Raw genomic sequence first — 20485 nt, 5'->3', positions numbered from 1 at the left:
AGAAGATGAAGTTGTGTTGCTTTTTCTTACTTGGCCACAACTTTGGTTTAATAAACAAGAAGTCTCATAATATGCCAGTGCTTGTCTGTGTCAAGAAATAAAAATAAATATGATGTTTTCTTTTTGGGGGGTTGAGGGGGGCAGAGGGAAGGAAAAAGACTGTTCAGTGGTTATTTTGGATAATAAGAATGTGCCTTAAGAAAAACAATGAAGAGAAGGTGAGACAACACTGGCTGCCATCAGCCAATATTTATGAACAAAACTTTGGAGTATCAATGTCTTCTCTAAAATTCTGATGCAGCCCTAGACCCAAATCCTGAGAATGTTTCTGTTGTATCAGTTGTACCACTGATGCCCATTCCGAAATCTTGTCAGATGAACAGTTGTCTAGCCATGTGACATAGAACAATTGTGCTTGTTAATAGATGAAACAGTGCAAGTAGCCACAGATGAGGAAATCATTTTTTTTTTTCATGTAGTGACCCTTTAAATTATTCATGGAAGCAAGAATTGCTGATTAACAATCAAAAGGAACATCTTTTGTTTATTGTAATGCAGAAGTTTCTTCTTCCCTGCTGCTTGCTGAATTAGGGCGAAGAGCAGTATTTGCTATGTGTTCTTAGCAGTTCTCTGTAAGAAACAGTTCTCTGTCTGATTTAGCAGCATTATGGTATGTGATCTTTATGAAGATTGTATTCAAAATACAATCTTGCCCTTTTAAGGCATTAAAGACTTACAAAACAATTAATTTATTTTATTAATTAGAACCAGGAATAAGAATGAAGGAGTTCCAAAGCAGCCATCTCTACAGTGATATACCTGTCTTATATCAAAGGCTATGAACAGTATTATCTCTGGAGCTGTTGTGTTTACAGGACAATTATGGGACCTACTTTTAAATCATAGTAAATAGCAAAATACATTAAATGGTTTAAATCAGAGCTGAAGTTATCAGTTGAATCTCCATATGTTTCCGGATGCTCCAAGAATATTTTGTATTGTCACATTTCCCAAGCAGAAATTATTTTTATAACATTAGTAACATAGGGATGAAATACGTGCTGCATCGATCAATAGGGTATTCATCCCTACAGTGTATCTTTAGTATATTTAATTTTTAGTGTTATTCCTTTTTGATTGAAATACCCCAGGCATCTGAGATTCATTTTACAGAAAACTATCCAATCATTTCATTCTTTTCACTGTTAGGGAGCTTCTATGGGAGGAGAGGGGCAGTGTTTTTTATTTTCTGTAATATACTCTAAATAAAGTTTAGGATCTAAAGTTTTCCTTGTTGCTCCTATTAACTCACTGTGTTATATCCTAGCAAATTTATTTCTGGGGCTGCTGTTTACATCTTAGAGTATTTCCACTATTATTAAATCCCTGCATAGCCATTGTAGAGCCAGCTGAGATCTAGACTTCACTGTTTACATTATTTCTCATGAGTCAATTCCTTTGAAAAATCTATTTTGCAGTGGTGCTCCTTGAATAATGATATACTAACAAACACCTGTTTATTTTCCATTATGCCAAATATATAAGTAAACAGACTTTGCCTATCTGTCTCCCACCGGGCAATATGTAATACACAGTTTCATAATAGAGATTGCCAGTAGTCCTTGCAGTAGAAATTATTATACTTTGTTGAATTTGTGTGTCTGCAAGTCATATTTTCTGTTTTATTCATATAATAGTATTTCATATTGCCAAAATGTATTTATTTTTTTTCCCCACAGGTCCACAACTCCTGCTAATAATGAAATTTTTACAATTACTAATCTTTGTTATTATATTTTTATTTCTTCTAATTAGACAAGTTTCAATAAAGATGTAAAATAGTTCAAATTCAGTAGGATTGAATTGAATGAATCTTCAGTTTTCTCTCATTTTCATTCTTTTAATATTTTAATGATCCTCTGTGCTACATTTTTGATGCATATTTTTGACAGTGAATTGAAATCTAATAAATCAATATTAATATCTAGGAGATTAATATTTTTACTATTACTATTCCATGTAGACAATAGAATGGCAGCCTTCGTATTTGAATAATTTATTAATCATTTATGCTGTTATTTTCTGTATTGTTACTGCATTTTTCAGAACAACTTACAGTTGAAGAATTAAGAAGTTTAACATTTATAATCATTTGAATGGAAGGGAAAGAGTCAGTCATTTTTTAAGCTGAGAGGTTTGGATTTCATTAAATGCTAATGGAACTTGGGAATTTTCGAATGTTTGGAAAAGGGTGCATCCCTACTTTTAGCAACATTGCCATATTTAACTTGACTGTATGTGTTTTGTTTAAAAAATTATGTTACCTAAAGAATGAGTGGCTGAAGCATGATGGTAAAATGTTTCTTTCTTAACTTGACTAGTTTTATTTCTCAGTTTCTTGATTCTTAATTGTTTGTGATGGCTCTGAGCACTTCCACCCCGTTTCTTGGCTGACCAGAAAGAAGAGTGTATTTCTTCAAACAGCCCTTTCTCTTCTAGTGTTTTACTTGCTTAGGAATTATTTTATGTATCACCTCATACGTTTCCCAGTCCAGTGATTAGTTACACCTCTGAACATGTCAGGAGATGGTAACATGGCTTCTTCCCATCACTTCTGGTCTTTTGCATAATACAGAAAGAAATGAGCTGTTTCTCTGCAAGCAGCGGAACAAATCAGTAGCTATAGTCTCTCATGCCTCATCTTTTCTCTTACACTGGAGCAGAAGACAGGACCTGGATCATTTTTTTATTTGGACATCTATTCTGAGAATAAATAATTTTTCATATAGAAAGCATAGTTTCAGCATGCAGATGCATTCATGTCTCTTGGTGGGACATACTATTTGCTTTACTGAGATAATCAAAGTAAGGAAACTCAGGTTCTTTTCTTGGCTGCTCTTGATTCCCATAGCAGTGGAGTTCTGAGAGGAAAACTATTAATTACTTCAGTAAATTTCTTCTGCATCATCCTAATGAAGAATGAAGAAAGCCCAGAGAAGGATGTAGACAAGTTCCTATGTAGGAGATGCATCTGGAATTTGAGGATTAGAGTACATCAGGTCCTGATGAGGAACACGTTGTCAGGAAGCTTCCTGTAGGCTCTTGGTATCTCACTGTTGCTAAACTGAAACTTAGCAAATCAAGGAGCTTGACTGCGTGTACTAAATTTTCCTTCTTCACTCTAATTTCTTCCATGAAAAATTTTAAAATCCTGAAAAAAAAAAATTGTATCTAATGTTCAGTGATAATGAAGAAAATGTTGGAAATATCCAAAATGAAGTGTTTGAGCATAAGATCCACGAGAATACTAACACCAGCACCCTGCTGGGATAAAGGAAGGTTCAAAAGAAATAAAGTTTTTTACCGAGTATCTGTATTGCTGTTCAAGGGCAATAGTAGAGTTGGGTATGTATGACGAAAAGAAAAATAAGCAAAAATATATATATATCTTTTTTTTTAATCTTATTTTTATAATGTGGAAAACATGAATGAAATGTTAATTAAAGCCAAATAATGGTACAGAAGAAAGCCACAAAATGATGGAGTTATTCAGAGTGGAAGGGCCAGTTTGCTCAGAGCACCTCTGAGGATGGTGACTGTACAACTTTTCTGGGTTATCTGTTTCAATGCTTGAATGTTTTAACAGGAAAAAACCTTTAATCTGTTTCCAATATAAATCTTTCAAGTTATATTCATTGCAACTTGTCTTCTGTCTGGATGCCTCTCTGAATCGTCTGGCTCTGTTTTCTTGATAGTGTTCCCTACACTTTAATGAAAAGACATCTGCTGGTAGAAAACCTCTTTGTGTTCTGCAGTAGCTCATCAGCATCGCCAGGATCACTAAGCACCATGAGTTGGTTAAGGAAGCCAGCCCACAGCTGTGCATCACATTATTCAAATGCTTGCAGTTGTGCATACCCAGGTTCCACGGAAAGCAATGAGCGATTACGAAATCTAATAAAGTTTCAGTGATAGCTCAATGTCTCCACATCAAAACTTTTTGATCTTTGTAACTTTTAGACTTTATTGTAGCGCCATCTAAAAATAAAGATATTTGAGCCATCAGGTGTATAACTACTATGATATTTTTCCAAGCATGAATGAGAGGACAGTTCACTGCACTGATGAATAGCTAACATATGGTAAAACAGTAAATTGCTAGATGCCTTTATGATTCACAGATGAGTGTCTGTATTTCCCAAATGTTTTGCATGCCCAGAAAAAAGAATTGTGTCTCGACTTCAATAAGAGTATGAGTTAAACTGATGTTAGTTTGGGGTTTCATTTTCTAAATATTACATTTGCTTCGTATTCACTTAGCATATCTATGGGCACCAATATAAACATGCCCTTTGTTACACAAGTGTTATTTTTTGTCTTTTTGTTTTTTGAATAAAAATAAACAAATACTTCATATTATAAAAAGAAGAAAAAATACAAAAATACAAAACCCTAATTTATTCAATTTTACCATCAAGGTAAAATTGCTCAAGGGCAAATAAAGTGGCTAGCCTACTTTTTAATTGATTTAATTGATTAAATTTTAATTGATTAAAATTTTTCAGGAAGTGCTGGTATAATCCAGAAAATATGATTGCAGTGGTGCAAATGCTTGTAAATCTGTCCCACGTTGTTCTCCTTCTCTAATTGTAATTGTCTGATAAAAGTTCCATCAGTTTCTGTAATTAACCTAATGGTCTAAATGAATTTCCAGATCACTGGTTATTCATTTCAATATAGAAAATGCCATTACATTGAGTTTAATTAATACAAAGCAAGTTCACAATCCATTGTATCATTAGAATACAATTTTACTCTTTTAACTGTTTTAATTATGAACATTTTTTTTCTTGTTTTGTTTGTCCCACATATGGATTTGTTTTTTTTTCTTCTCTAATTATCCTCTCTTCTAACACTTACGATCAAAATATTTTAAACCCGTCGCTCTCTGGGTTCTCATCCTCAAAATATCAGTGTAGATATTTTTTATATTTATTTTTCAACTGTTTTTTAAACAGAATTCAGTCAGCACTAAGTTCATAATCCCATGATATGCCCTAGAACATCTTATTTGACTAGATACTCCTTTCACAGAAATACATATGACAGATAAGCACTCACCAGAGAATACTTCTGCTTTGCGTCAGACAGATATTAAAACAATAAACTGTGTTGCCCTGGGATTTTGGCTTCTGAGCAACCAGAAAACAGCAAGGCAAAGATGAGAAGTTTTTGAAAAGTGGGAAGGCAGTTCTTTTAGAAAACTCCCGGGAAACTTTTGGTCCTGTAGTTTTTTTGTTGTTGTTGTTTGGTTGTTTTTTTTAGTTTTTTGTTTTGTTTTGTTTTGAAAACTTGTTTACAGTGAGTCATTCTGTTACTTTAATGCATGCATTACAAATGTTCCTAAGTTTTCCCAGTAATGCTTCTGATTCAGAGTTATTCATTAGGTACTAGTGTAGAAGGAAAATCTTAAATGATAAATTACATTCAATGTTTGGAATCTTGCTTCTGCACATATGCTCAGTGTTAAAATGACTTATGATATACAATCAACATATTTATTTTTAAAAAGCATATTTTTCCTCTGGATGTTCTATTTCATAGGTGTATAGTTGAGGACTTTTTTATATGTGTATAATAGATAAGATAATCATAACTACTAAGTGTAAATGTTGCATCTACTAGTAGGATTTAGTCCATTTGAGTATTCATTATGCTATAGAGTTGGAATTAAGTAAAGCCTGTTTTATTCAATCGATTTCTTTTGTTTGTCCTCACTTAAAGTAGTCTATTTGGCATTTGAAAATTAGTGAACTAGCTAAAAAAAGCTCAGTGAAACTATTTTTGTGCTTTTTTGCTTGAGTAAAGACATTTCAGATTTTATTTTACTGTGGCATTGCAAATAGGCTTCAACGTTTACATCATATTTTGCAATATTTACAGTAACAAGGAGATTACATGGGGAAAACAAATTTTCAGAAGGTCCTTTGAAATGTCCTTCTGAGCAGAATCACTAGTAGAAACATTCATTTTGTTTATTTCTTCAGATTTTATCTTCTTTTGATATGTAATTACATGAAAATTGTAACACGATGATCCTGTTATGACATTATTCTCCTGAGACTCCAAACCGCCAAAGTTTAGGTGCTCTGACAGTTGATATAACCATTTCAGGGTTTTGTTTGTAAGACGTGCTTGACCATATTTCATCCAAATGGACATAAACTTTATTGTAATGATAGCTGTTTTGATTTCATTGTAGTTGATACTAATTTATTTCTTGTGATTTGTCATGATCTTTTAATATGCATCCTAAATTAATTAACCTTATAAAGTGGAAAGAATCACCAGAAGTAGCGTTGAAGGTGCCCTTCCTGGTCTCTATCTTAAAATACTGTTCAGTGCATTTACATTAAAGGTTAAACAAAGAAGGCAGCAATAGTAAGTAGAAAGAGAAGTTTCCTAAGGGCTTTCTGTGTTTCTCAGTCCTCTGCTCTAGTATAGAAGCGTAAAAGGATGAAAAGTCATACATCACTTCCAGAAAAAAATGTGGATGTCAGCTCTTATTGAAATACCTTCAGAAGGTTTTTAAGCTCTGTTTTAGCCCACTGTATTAAACCAGGGGTCACGTATTGAATAAAGTTGCATGAATCTGAATGCAGTGTAACTTATATGCAGGGAACTATTCAAGGTTCAGTTGACCTTAGTTGTCATACGTGATGTTCATTCTGTGTAATGAGAACAGGGGGTTTATTTTGGTTTTGTTTTGTTTGTTTGTTTTGTTTTGTTTTGCATTTGAAAGGTCTGTTTCTCTTTTCAAATTAGCTTTACCGTTTTTATGATATTGATTTGGAGTGGAATTCCTCTAAATATATTCACTCGATTCCAAAATCAAATGAATTATGTCATACTCCTAGTGTTCTACAACACTTGGATTTTGCAATCCTTTTTCAAGCTTTTTCTTTTCAGCAAAAGGACTTTCAGAGTCCCTCATGATTTTGAAACTCAGCATTTGTGCTGTAGTGGAGACAGGCGACAGCAGTTCCACTTATGTCATATGTAAAGTTTTCTAATCAAATTGTAAAGCCATAATGATTGTGTTTACTTTTAACATCACAAATATAACATAATTTGGGTCGTTTATTCTATAAAGCCTTTTATGTTTCAAAATTAAACATTTTAGGAGCAGTTAAGCTTATTTATCCAGGCACTTCCAGCTTTCCTATAGGAAAACAATTTGTTTCTTCTGAAAGGATTTTCTTTTATACAGGCTGCTGTTTATTTGAAAGTAATCTGCTCCAAAGGAAAAAACAGTATTTAATTTGAACCTAAGCCAGCAGTTGAAATATGGATTAATATTTTCTGTAAAATATTCATAGAATAGTCTGTGAAGCACATTGCTAAAATATGCAAGAAAGCAGTAAAAACACGAAATACAGGTCTTATTTACTGTCATTTCTTTAGCTGAGAAATTCAGTCGCACTTCAAACAAAGTGTGTCATTCACATGCCAAACAGGTACTGCATGTAGAGAGGTAGTTCGTCTGTATTTCTAATAAGAGGAGTTAGCATCTGTACTGAGCTTACTGATAAATGTTGCAGGAAGTGTGGCTGCACATAATAGATCAGTGTTCAATATAAATACAGCTAACTACAATGAAATTATTTTACTATAAAGAGTTACAGCAAGCAGTGTAGTAGGTCCCGAGAAATTATAAGGTCATTCTGTTAAGAAGTCAGGATGGTAAATTTTTTGCAGATATGCAGTTCCCTCTAGAACGAACAATTAGTTATATAAACTTTCAGTGTACTGTGGTGATAGTTGTCGCATCTTCTGAGAATCTTAAAAAAAAATGTTCAAAGATAGTAGAGGAGGACAGTGGTTATGTTTTATGCAATGGATTATCACTGATATATTGTCAGTTAATCAGATTAATGACTAATAACTGATAACAAATCAGATATTTCTGTTTATAAAACAAAATTATTCTTCTCAGAATTTCCAGTGAGCTCTGTCTTCAGTGACTGCTGTTAGTGTTTCATTCCCCTTTCTTGCAAGATGTATATATGCTATAATGCTTACTAAATACCGTTTATGAACTTCTGACAATAGCTAAGATGAAACTTAGGCAAATGTTTAGGCTGGAGTGAAAAATAAATTTTCTGAGCCTCCGTGAAAGCTCTGAGTACCCTTCTGCTTCCTGATAAAAATCTGCCTTTATTTACCCATCTTGCCCTTCCTTGTCTGTGTGGTTGTGTGGTTGCTGCTTTTTTTTTAAAAATAGCTTACTTTACTAGCTGAGAAAACCATTTGAGTGGCCATTAGTATCTAGTTTGCTTCCTGTGCCTGTTTTTCTTAGTGCTTTTACAGGTGTCTGTTTCTTCCAGTCAGCAAAATAATGTAAGTGGCATTGAATGGGTTCCTTAAACTGCTTTTCTTTGTGTTATATTACAGCTGGGTTTCACATCGACTTCCGTTGTAATTCTAACATCTTGGGTTTTTGATGACGTTGTTGTTGTTTGTTTTTGTTGATATCAGTGCCTGAAATTCTTGTTATGGCATTTTCCGGGTTCTGCATCATTCTGTGTTGCTATTCTGTAGCTGTTTTTAGGATAGCTGTCCATTTATCCTCCATTAGCATTTTAAATGGTGTCTGATAAGTCATCAGTGAGATGTATTGTGTTTATTCAGCATTTGTAAATATAGAGTTCATTTTATTCTTTCAAATTTATTTTTTGGTGCCTTGTTCTTCATATTTATTCTTGTGTTAATCTGTTTAGATGCAGTGTGTCTAAACAGGTACACTTAAGAGTACTGTAATGATACGGACATACTGAACTGTATGCCACTGGTGTTTAGGTTTATTTAATTTATACCACGTTCCACACTTGGGTCATGGAAAATACAACATTTTTCATAGTAAACTGCAGATTTTCACTTTGTTCTCTTCTTTGAATGTTGTAGATGTTGTTTGACCAAAGACAGTTGGGAGTCTCTTTCCTGTTAATGGAGATATGGCACTTGGCCACTGGCAGTACTCGTGCTTTATCCATCAGAACGTTTAGGACAGTGTGAAATACATTTTGTGCTTTTTTTTCTTTGCAACATGATCTATGACATTATTTTACATCATATATTTGGTGTTGAGTCCTGTTTGCGGGCTTCCAATGTTTCCTTAACTTTGCATTCTAGATTCTGTCCTATTCATTTTCAGTAGCTAGGGAAACATGACTGACTGCACATCTCAAGTCATTCTCTCAATCAACTGGAAAGTTGTTCATTTACAGATTTCATTTTACCCCATCTGATCTGGTTTCCAAAAAGTATTGTGTTAGTGTCACTCTGTTTCTTATATTGTTTAATACTTGTTTTTACATCATGTATCTTAAAATCATGTTTTATATAACAAAATTCTTTCTCAACCTGAATTTCATATATAGTAAATATTTTTGATATATTAATATTTTTAATATATATATGATTGTTTGCATTTGAGATTCCTTTTTTTTTTCTCTTATACTTGCAGAATAGTTAAGGTTGGAAAAGACCTCTAAAATCACCTATTCCAACCATCAACCCATCCCCACCATGCCCACTTGCCATGTCCCTCAGTTCTACATCTCCCCTTTTCTTGAGCACCTCCAGGGATGGTGACTCCATCACCTCCCAGGGCAGCTTGTCCCAGTGCATAACCCCTCTTCTGAGATGAAATTTTTCCTTATATCCAACCTGAACTGACTTTCGTAAACAAATGAGTAATTTTTTTCATCTCCGTAGTAGTGCTGTTGTTCATCTAATTTCCCACAACTTTTTACTTTGTCCCAGAAATGCTATTTATGAAAACATAAGGGATCTTGCAGATGTCAGTAATCAGGAACATAAGACAAATTATTGATCGCTTTGATCGTCTAAATTTAAAGATTGTTCTTTAACCATGTCGATAGCTTTTGAAGATCTCCAAGGATCAAGATTCCAGGATCTCTCTGGATAATCTGTTCCAGTGCTCAGTCACCCTCAACATATAAAAGTTTATACATAAAGATGGCAGTGTACAGGATTTGCCATTAAAATTTTGTTCCAGGTGTTATAAATTCCTGACATATGAAGGTGTCAATATATGTAGAAACCAATGGCAGTTTATTTGCAGGTTAGAGATGAGGAACGGGGAGAGGGGGGGAAAAAGAGAGAGAACAGTACTATATGCACTTAAAAGAATTATAAGGAAATCTCGGTGTGTATTCAGTATGTGTGAGTCATTGTTGGTGTAATAGACCAATTGAATCTGGAAGCAAATTTAAGTAATCAAATATTAAGTCTTGTTGGAACAGTTAGTTGTCCTCATACCATTTAGCCTAAGATTAAGCACATTAAATAGGAAGTTGCTCTTTTTGCTGAAGTATACATATATTTCGAGTGCATTTGTTTGTGTTAATTATTTGGTGTGGAAAAAAACCTTAAATCTTATTTTTCGTATATCTAAGGATGAAATCATTGAAAGAAAAAGTGTCTTAAAGCAGCTGCAATACCAAGTATCTCTAGAAATATTTGTTATCTTTCAGGGCACAATTCATTATAAAAAAAAGTCACAAAATGTCTATGAAATTTTGGGCTAATTCAGATTTGTCTGGAAACTTAATGCAGTAGTGTTGAATAAAGGGATTCAATTACAGTGTGCAGTGTTTTGTAAGAAACTGTCTTACATAAAAAGTTAATTAATCAGAGCTGTGTCAATTTCCTTGTGCCATGTCAATTTGTAGCAAGGTAATTAATCACTAATCACCCAGCATGCAGCAAAACTAAGGGATGATCCATGAGTCATTTATTGTTGTGGGTTTTTTTCAAAATAAATAGTACACAGAGCCATGAAGAAACACATCTTGCCTTTCATAATATTTTTATCAACAGTTTTGCATGTTGTAATAGACTGCAGTAACAAGCAGCTGTAGTTCAATGGAATATGAATATTAAAGAAACAAATGAGAGCAGATTTATAGGACATTGCTTTTCTGTTATGTCAGTTTTGAGATTACACTGAGCAAATGAACAGTGAAAAATTACTCTTCCATGTGGAGAATGGTGATTAGACTTGTACATTAATTAGAGATTTTTGTTTTCCTTTTCAATGCATTTCAAATGAGAATGTCCTATAAGAAATTGTTTGTCCAAAATGCAGATTTATTCATTCCTAAACAACAGTGTTTAATACTGACATGTATTTTTGTACGGGGGTATGGAAATCATTGTTCCACTAATTCTGAGTAGGTTTCAAAAACAAACATATGGTTTATATTTTGAATGAAAGAAGTAGAAGGAACTGGTCATGCCTGTATTTGATGTATATGGCAAATTTCTTTTGAATTCAGTTAATTCACAATTGGATCCCGGGGATAATATTCTCACAGAAACGACAGATGAAAAAAATGCAGTTTTAGGGTGTTTAATTTGTTACTAAGCATTGTGAAATTTCTAAAGAGTTTTTTGAACTTTGCAATTTATGCATACATACATATATATATATAGTTTTTAAAACTGTCTTATTTTAAAAGCTGTGATAATGGTGCTTTTACTGGCAAAGCAGTTTTGACTGTGTATTTAAATGCAAAATTCTACAAGTACCCTCTCTAACAGTTTTTATAATTCTTAAAAGAGAATGCCAATTAAAACTACCTAGTACTACTAATACCATTGGAAAAGTCAGTTGACGTAAAACATACATCAGGAAAAACTCCTGATTTTATCTCAGCAATCTCAGATAATATGATATAGATCATTCTTCTCTTTGTTCTTAATTTATTGTCCCGCACTTCTGAAGTGTTTCCTCAACAAGGATCTTTCTAAACTATGGTAATAATATAAATATGTGTTCCTTCATTTCTAACAGTTAAACTACCTTGCAGTAAATTAGCTATGAGCCAATTCCAAAACGATGTAGCATTAAAACTCTTCGACATAAAACACTGGAAAATTCTTGAGAGCAGATGACCTTATGATTTGTGCAGAGCAGGAGAGATTAGGAGTGATGAGGGGTAGATTCATTCATCCATTTTGATGGCACACCTTTCTTGAGGCATATGGCACATTCATACAAATTCAAACCACAGCACAAATGCAAAGAATAATTGCCCATTAAAATGGCCATATATTTTTATGGCTTTGATACAAAATCTGCCCCCTGTTGTTTTTTACATCTGCTACTCTTTCATCCATCCCAAAGCTTTAAAACTTTAATACACAGTGTGTAACCCTTAAGTATTATTTTACTAGGTTATGTTCCTCTTTTTCAGAACTCAAGCTTTATCAATGCTCAGTCTTTGTTTTCCAATGCTTCTGTGGAGATGCAGTGTCTAGAAAGTCAACTATCTGTCATTTTTATTTAGTAGAAGATGAACAAAACCAAAGCTTATACGTTTTAGGAGAAAATAAGATTTAAATAAATTTAATTTGTGAACACAAAGGTGATTGGTATGAAAGGGATCTGTACCTCATACCTGTATTTCTTTTTTGTATGAGGTTGTTATTTACCTAAATTTTACCCACATTTTAACAAGTCCTGTTAATCCCAAAAGGCTTTTATCTTTCAGAAATGTTGCATTGTGCTGACCGAATTTAATGTTTAAGATCTAAACTGCAGTTTGATGAAGGAAGTACCATGACAGTGTTTCCATGTTTACAAAGTATGCAGGAGACTTTTTTGGACAATTTTCAGTGTAATAATATAAGTGCTTGTTTTGTTGTTGTTGTTGTTGTTTTTTCCTTAGGTGTAGAACAAATACATTTAAATAAGAGATTTTACCAAATTAACATTCCTTTTTTTTTTTTTTTTTCATTTAGACTGTAATAAAAGATTATTTGTATGTTTTTTGGTAATTATACTAGGTAACAAACAAGTGTTTTTACTCTTTTTCATTAGAAAAAGAAAAACTGTATTTCCATTGTATTAACTGCTTTTATGTTGTTACAGTTGCAGTGCCGTTCACATTTGAATAGCATAATAACCAACTATAGAACTGATAGGGACTATTAGATGAGAAAGTAAATTGCCTCTTTGGTTTATATTTAATTATATGAAGTCCTTAGAGATGTGGGTTCTGTGTTGTTTTTTTTGTTTGTTTTGTTTTGTTTTGTTTCTGTTTGTTTCTTTGTTTGTTTAATCTCATATTGTTACCAATAACGAGCAGTTGGAGAAATTTCCCTTTTCCCTACCTCAGATCAGAATTCCAGTCATCAAATTATTTTGATAAATTTAAGCTACATTTATTTAGAAAGGGACTCTGATAGTCAAACACATTTTCTATGCCATTATATTAGCATTTTCAGTGACTGAGTTTCAGTAGTTTGGCACGGAGGCACTAAGGAAGCTTGACCTACAAACTGGAAGTCATTAATCCTTACCCCTCCTGGCTAGTATATTCATTATTTTGGGGGCTGGTTGATGCCGCTTAATGTTTCCTGATGGGAAAGACCTTCTCATAAAATTGTTTTTATTAAGTCCATTATTCAGTTGTGTTCCAGTGGTGTTACTTCTGGTTATTTTGGAGTTGAGGATATTAAAAAGTTGGTAGGAAAATAAATTCTGTGGTTATTGCATGCTCCTAACCACCTGATTTCTCAGCTGGGATAAAGCAGCATCTTTTTTTTTACTGAATTCAAATCTAGGCTGACATGATCTTACCAATTACTATACCTCTGGCAATAATTGCAGTCCTTAATAATGTATCTGTAATTAGAAGGCATGCTTTCACATGCTCTATCAGAATGACCCAAGTCATTTCTGGGGGCTGGATGTAATTCTACTTCATATGAGATCGCTTTCTGTAAGACTTTGCAACACCATTCATAGTTCCATATTTCTCAGATTTAGTTTCCATTATGACTTATCTTCTTTGTGACAGAATTGCAGATATTGTTGTAAATTTTACTTGTTGCTTCTGTAAGATTTTCTAGAGTTTTGCTTTACTCTAGATTTGTTATGTTTTGTGATTTTCTTTAAAGAGTCAATACATATGAGATGAGCATAGCATAACTGTGGAACTTTCCATTCTAATACTACATAGAAAAAAATCAGATTCCTTGAAAATGGTAGAAATCCCCTTCCGGTCTTAGCATCTCTCATAAATGTTTGTGAAATTACTGCATTTTGTGTGTGTGTGTGTCAGTGTGTGTTTGAAAGCTATATTAATGGTATAATTGAAAGTAAAGAAGAAATACAAAAACATTAGCCACTGTTACTTTTTTCATCTGAAATGAAAACAGGTCCGTTATTTATACACCTCCCACTCTACATAGAGAAGTGGATGAGTTGATTTCCAACAGTACATTTTACAGAAGCAAAACTGTCTGGGACCTGCTGGAGTTTAGAATTTCTCGAGTTGGTTTATTTTTCTTTGCAGCTGCTTCTGTTACTCTGTAGAAGCGTGTTTTCAGTATGTAAAGAACTATGGAAGCACATGTAAGTGAAGAAGTTATCCAAACTGCTCAAAGCTTATCAGACTTCATTCATTCTTGTTAGTGGCATTTAAGTCAGATCAATTTCTCTTATTCTTGGCAGTTCAAAAATGTCCCTAAAACTACATTTATTAAAGGTAGCTACAGAATACTAAGCTTTAAGATATGTACAATTTCTGGCGTGATTTCATGGCCAGACTCTTTAGTGAGAGGGACCGGACAGTCCGCATAAGGCGTAGCATTACGGCTATAATGAAGTCACCATTATTACAGTATTTTCCTTTACATTTCATCTGATAACATTTACAAGTTGAGAATTTTTTGTCTTCCTTTCAAATTCAAGGCTATTTTTAAAATTTAACAGATGAAAGACAAATGTGAAATGAAAACATATTTCAGACTTGAAAAACTGTTTCAGTCATCATTTCCTTCATTTGCTTTTATCAGGGTGCTACAAAGCAATATTAATGTATCTCTTTATTTACATGCGGTAAATAATTCAGTACACTGAAGCACAACTAAAGTAACCTGAGTACCATCAGAGCTGGATTTAATTTTCTGTGTCTCACTTATGAATTTGTTCCAAAAAGACATGTTTTAACAGTAGCCAGCAAAATGTGTCTAAAGAAGAAAAGAATAATGAAGTATTGGGGGGAAAAAAAAAGGAAGTTTCACTTTTTCTTTTTTTTAATTAAAATATTTGTGAAGAGAGGCGTTTTAAAGATATTTTACAGAAAAAGAATAAAACTTACTACTATTTCTGATGAAAATATGTCATTTTGTGTGAATGGTAATTAATGATTACAGCTACTTGCAATGACGATATAAAATTGTCTGAGTCTGTTTCTTCTTTATATATCTAATTTGTTTCTATTAGGTCTGAATATTTTCTGAATTCACATATTTATTCAGCTTTTGCCTTTGAAGAAATAGTATGTACCATCATAAACCAATATACCTCTCAAATTCTGAGGAAGCTCTTGCTCTCTCTTTTTTTCCCCTTGATATACAACTCAAACCTATTAGTAATCAAATTTTTGAATAAAATTGAAGCTCCATTACGTTTGTAAAATCATCAAATTATTCAGATCAAAGGGGACTGTTGGAGGTCACCTGGTCCAGTGTTTCACACTTGCTCAAAGCAGGGTGAACTTGGAAGACAGATCCAGAAATTTCTCTAGTGCTATAAGTTTGAACCTGGGCTGAGTGTTTTTGGCTTCAAGCATCTCTTTTTAGAGGTGTTGTCTACAACAAACAGCATTGTTTTTATTATTGAGTCTCTTCCAGGGAAATCAGAGCTATCTGTGTTAATGCCATCTAAATTCCCAGCTTGCTGGGAATGTAAAGATTTTATGTAAGACAGTGAGGCCTCTGGTTGAATGACTGATCATAATTTCTTAACAATATCTCCCTCATCCAGTTCAAGACCATGCTTTAATACAGGCACAAACATACTGTTACACTGCAAGTCTTTTACCTAGTTTTAAAACACCAGATTGATCTGAATATTTTGTATTTCTCTTCTTTTCTGTGCAGTGCCAGGATTTCCCTACCCTGCTGCAACTGCAGCTGCTGCGTACAGAGGTGCCCACCTAAGAGGCCGAGGTCGCACAGTGTACAACACGTTTCGTGCAGCAGCACCCCCCCCTCCGATTCCAGCCTACGGCGGGTAAGGAGATCAGCCTCTTGTACCTAACACTGTGAATTTCCAAAGGCTGCAAACTGTTTGTAACTGTGGTGCATGCTGGTCGTGTCTCACTGCAGAAACCAACGCAGCATGCAACCAATCCAAGAATTGGAAGTGGTGCACCTTGCACAGAGTATTGAAAAATGACTGTAATTTGTATTGCCATGGTTGGTGGCCTTAAGCATTTGAGATGTCACATATTGTTATGTAAATGCTCTTAGAGACTGAATGCTCTGAACAGAGAAATTGTTTCAGCTAAAGATGTGTTTTTGATGATTGCAAACATCTGGTTATTAAGGAGGTTGGATCAAGTAACTTCTTTTTCTTCAAATCATCCACTGAAAGTTGTCTCTGTACCTAAAGGCTTAGTGTATTTTTGTTTTTAGTTCTATTGTTCTTTTTTTTTCAATGGTTGTTTTTTTAATTACAATTTTAGTTTTTCTAGTTGATATTTTAGCCAAGATAGAAACGTGGGCTGCTTCTTAAGGGTCACATGCTTTCTGGTACATATTTGTTTAAATTACACCTTAACATTTCACTGTTAGTGACCTACCTTTACTTAAAGCAACAATTAAGGTACAAAGGAGAGAAATCTATTGCAATCATTTTTAAAAACTCAATTTTATCTTCTGTTATTCAGAAGAGTATATTTCTGAGGGAAAGAAGAGAGAAACAAAGTGTGGTAGCTCTGTAAACGCTGACAGAACGGTTTTGTGTGATGCCTGTGGTCTTTAAAAGCCCTAGCAGTGTTGAAACATTTTCAGCTATTAAGAAATCAGTAAGTTTGGTAAATCAGTAAACATGGAAGATCCCTGGATAAAATAGTATTTTGTGGTAACAGTTTGTAGTAGGTATGTCGGTACTTCTCTGTAGAGCAACCGGATCGTTCTGGGAAAGGGAAAGGAAGGTTTGGAAAGTCGTGGAGTGAAGATGATTTCTCTCTGCCCTCACGAAAATAATGCCACACAGCTCATCTAGTCTGGCTTTGGATGTTCTCCTGTAATGAACCTTGCAGCACAATATGATGCTGAGACCCTCTCCTCCTACTTAATTACAGCAGAAGGACAGGTACCCTTCACTAGTCCCCCCACCCCAGACTTCTCTTGTATTCTGCTTCGAAAAGCTAATTGAAGGTATTCAAGGCTAATCTGGGCTTAATCTTTTCCATATTGTCAAAGCACACAGTAAAATAATTATGTGGCTCGTGGTGCTCCAGATTTAAGGAGATGCCTGAAATATTGTTGACTGAGACATAAGGTCTAGAACTGCAGTAATAGACCAAAGTAATACAAAATGAGACACAGGATCAATATCACAATGCTGTTGTAATACTGGAACCTAATAATATCAATAATGTTTATTCCTGCCATGTTAAGGACATACTGGTGCGTTTCCAGTTGCATTAGTTTGTTTAGATCTCCTACCAGCCCTTTACAAGTAAGCTGACTAAATTTGTCTCTGGTTGGAAGCAGTTTCTTATGAAGCCTGATTAAACCAGAAGGCGTGTCTTTTCTTCCAGACAAGTTTACAAAAGTCAGCCACTGAGCTATATTTTCCAGGATATCTGGGACACGCTCTCTGACCATTCATTCACATTGGGCAGTACCCCTCAGAGAATTAAGCTGTTTGAAAAATAAATATGAAAGAGATGACACAATGCCAGGTTATTTTTTTTTTTAAAGTGAACTACATCTTTTTTTCTTTATAGATAGTATAATAAACTAAGTAATACTATTCACCTTAAAGGGAGGAAGACACCATGGTTTTTGAAAAAGATTGTCTGAGTTACCTTTGGGCAAGTATGGCATCCCACTCAAGCACCCTACTACTGTTGCCTAGACTGTCTATTTTAGAGGTAGCCCAGGTATTTGCATGTAGCAAAGAGGAGAACAAGTTTAGAATGCCTTAAGGACTGACTTCATACCTGGATGTCTAAGTTATGAAATGGGTACTGTAGGTATGAAATAAACATACTTACATGTACTGCGTACTGCAAGCACAGTGCTTTTAAGGCTTTACCTGTTAACCAGTTTAATTTATAGGCCTTTAATTTAAGAAGCCACATAAGGGTGGTCTGTGTGTGTTGTGTTTGATACACCTATATGTTCATAGTTTAGTTAGTATAGTGACTGAGCAAGAAGAATTAGATTTCCAAGTGTAATAAATATAAATTCTCATAAATAGTACTGCTTAATTCCAGCATTTTAGAGATGAAATTTGATGTAAACATCGTGAAATCCTATTGAAAGTTAATAGGTGCTTCAGCATGAATCTGCAGGATAGTTTGACAGTTAGGTTGGACAGATATCATGTTGCCTTCATGATCTGCCTTTAAAGTTGACTTAAGGAGCCACGCACTGAATCAGGAGAGAAGTTAGCTCATTATGTTGGCACAACGGCCTCCAGCTTCCTGAGCTAAGTCATCAGTCATCTAGGACTCTACTCTGCCATCCAATACATTGTCCAATAAATCCATCATGTAATAGAAATAGTCTGACTGCAAATTTTTTCAATTGATAAGCTAAATAGAATTACAAAAAGCAATTAGGTTGGAAGGCACCTTAAAGATCATCTAGTTCCAATCCCTTGCCATGGGAAAGAATATCACTCATCAGATCAGGTTGCCCAGGGACCCATCCAGCCTAGCTGTGAGCCCTCCTGGGATAGGACATCCACATTTTTTGGGGGCAGCCTGTGCCAGGTCCTCAACCCCCTCTGACTAAATAATCTCTTACTGACATCTAAATTTCACATTTTATTTTAGAACTGTCCCCCCTCTTGATATCTGCATGTATTAAAAAGTCTCACTCTTGTTTATAAGCTCTCCTTAAGCAGTAGAAGGCCACAGCGAGGTCTCCCTGGAGCATTCTCCAGGCTGAACCATCCCAGCCCCTTTAGCTTTTCTTTATTAGAGGGGTAGCCTGGCCTAGAGGATGCTCAGGCACCAGCAGCCACAGCACAGCAGCCTCATGGCTCTTCCAAAAGCTCTCCATGTGGCTCCCCACTCTGCCAGGCCTGCTATAGGCATGCTGGCACTGGCCCAGCTGCACAGGGAAAATGGTGGCCGCAGCCATCTTGTCTTCATTTGAAGGCTTGAGTTCAGAGATGAGTCAGGTTTATTTTTCCTTTCACCTATGGTTTAAAATAGCACATTGATTTCTGATACATAAATTTACATCGTCCGTGATTTGTGGATCAGCACAGACCCTAGAAGTTTCATTGCACTGGTCTGATAGATAGATAATGCTTTATTCTGATATAATTTCTTTAGCCTAGTGTATCATCTGCTAGTAACTTCCTTGATACAGCAGTCTCATTCGGAATTTCTTTTCAATGCTTTGTTCTGTGCTCACTCATTATGTATTCTGACTTATCGAAGAGGCCAAAAGGCAGAAGGAATCCTTGATCAATGAAAACAAACTGTAAGTTTGTTGTTTTCAATTGTCAATGAAAGTGAGAGGCAGGGACAATTACAGAGAAAATAAAGAGATCATAGAGAATGAACCAAGTTACGAAAGGAAGCAAACAACACAGAACATCATTTGTTGATAAGAAAAATGGAAAACTCCTTGTCAGTTGTTTTGCAATTAATTTAGCAGCAAGCTTTCATTTTTTCACTCAAGGAAATAGCACTGCTTACAGCCAAGCAATCAGTTTGATGCAAAAATATTTTCATTGATTAAAAAAAATTGTTGCCCCATCCATTTATTTTTGAATAATGGCATTTAAATTTACAGTAAAACTCCACAACATGCAGTTAGAAAATACAATTTCCTTTTTAAAAAATACCTACCTGTAAATGTAAAATGTTAAGCTGATTTGAAAGGATTTTTTTTTCATTTTCTTTTATTTCTTTAATCTTTGACAGCTTACATGAAATATAATAAGTGATTTGAAATAATCTTTTGCACACTGATTTGTTAATATTCAAAAGTTTTAGAACTGTAACAGAATCATTTTCAAATAGGAAATCAATAGGCAAAGCTAGGAACTTGTATTTTCTTACCAATCTTACAAACTTGATACTAGTGGTTATCTCAGCTGCACGATCTCAAGATTCCCTGCTCTGTAACAAAAACCTACTTTCTTTTCAGTCTCCCTTAGGCTGTATTTATTCCTGCTTACATGTCCTGTTTGATACTGTCTGTTTTTTTCTTAGACTCTATATCAGCAAGGTTATGAAATGGCAGTGTGTTCTGGTCTGTAAGGAAATACAGATCTCGTCATTAGGTTAGGCAGTACAAATTACTATGTATTATTATGGAAAGCTGTCTTCTCACAGTTACTGAGAAACAGCAAATACAACACACTTTACTAAATCTATGGAAAACTGGTGAACATGGGTGTATTTAG

General features: G+C 34.5%; 1 protein-coding gene across 19 annotated transcripts in view; it reads left to right on the top strand.

Annotated features, from left to right (window-relative positions):
• RBFOX1 (RNA binding fox-1 homolog 1) overlaps positions 1-20485 on the top strand; it is a 755409-nt gene that overhangs the window by 686399 nt on the left and 48525 nt on the right. For all 19 annotated transcript variants that reach the window (XM_085237541.1, XM_085237554.1, XM_085237546.1 and 16 more), the window contains one exon: positions 15982-16114. In XM_085237541.1, the coding sequence (XP_085093667.1) occupies positions 15982-16114 (133 nt within the window). The remainder of the gene's footprint in view (positions 1-15981; positions 16115-20485) is intronic.

Source organism: Meleagris gallopavo, chromosome 16 (genome assembly GCF_905368555.1).
Source record: "Meleagris gallopavo chromosome 16, MGAL_WU_HG_1.1, whole genome shotgun sequence".
NCBI classification, from domain to species: domain Eukaryota; kingdom Metazoa; phylum Chordata; class Aves; order Galliformes; family Phasianidae; genus Meleagris; species Meleagris gallopavo.
Note: the sequence above shows the minus strand (reverse complement) of the source record. Positions and strands in the feature narration are given on the sequence as shown.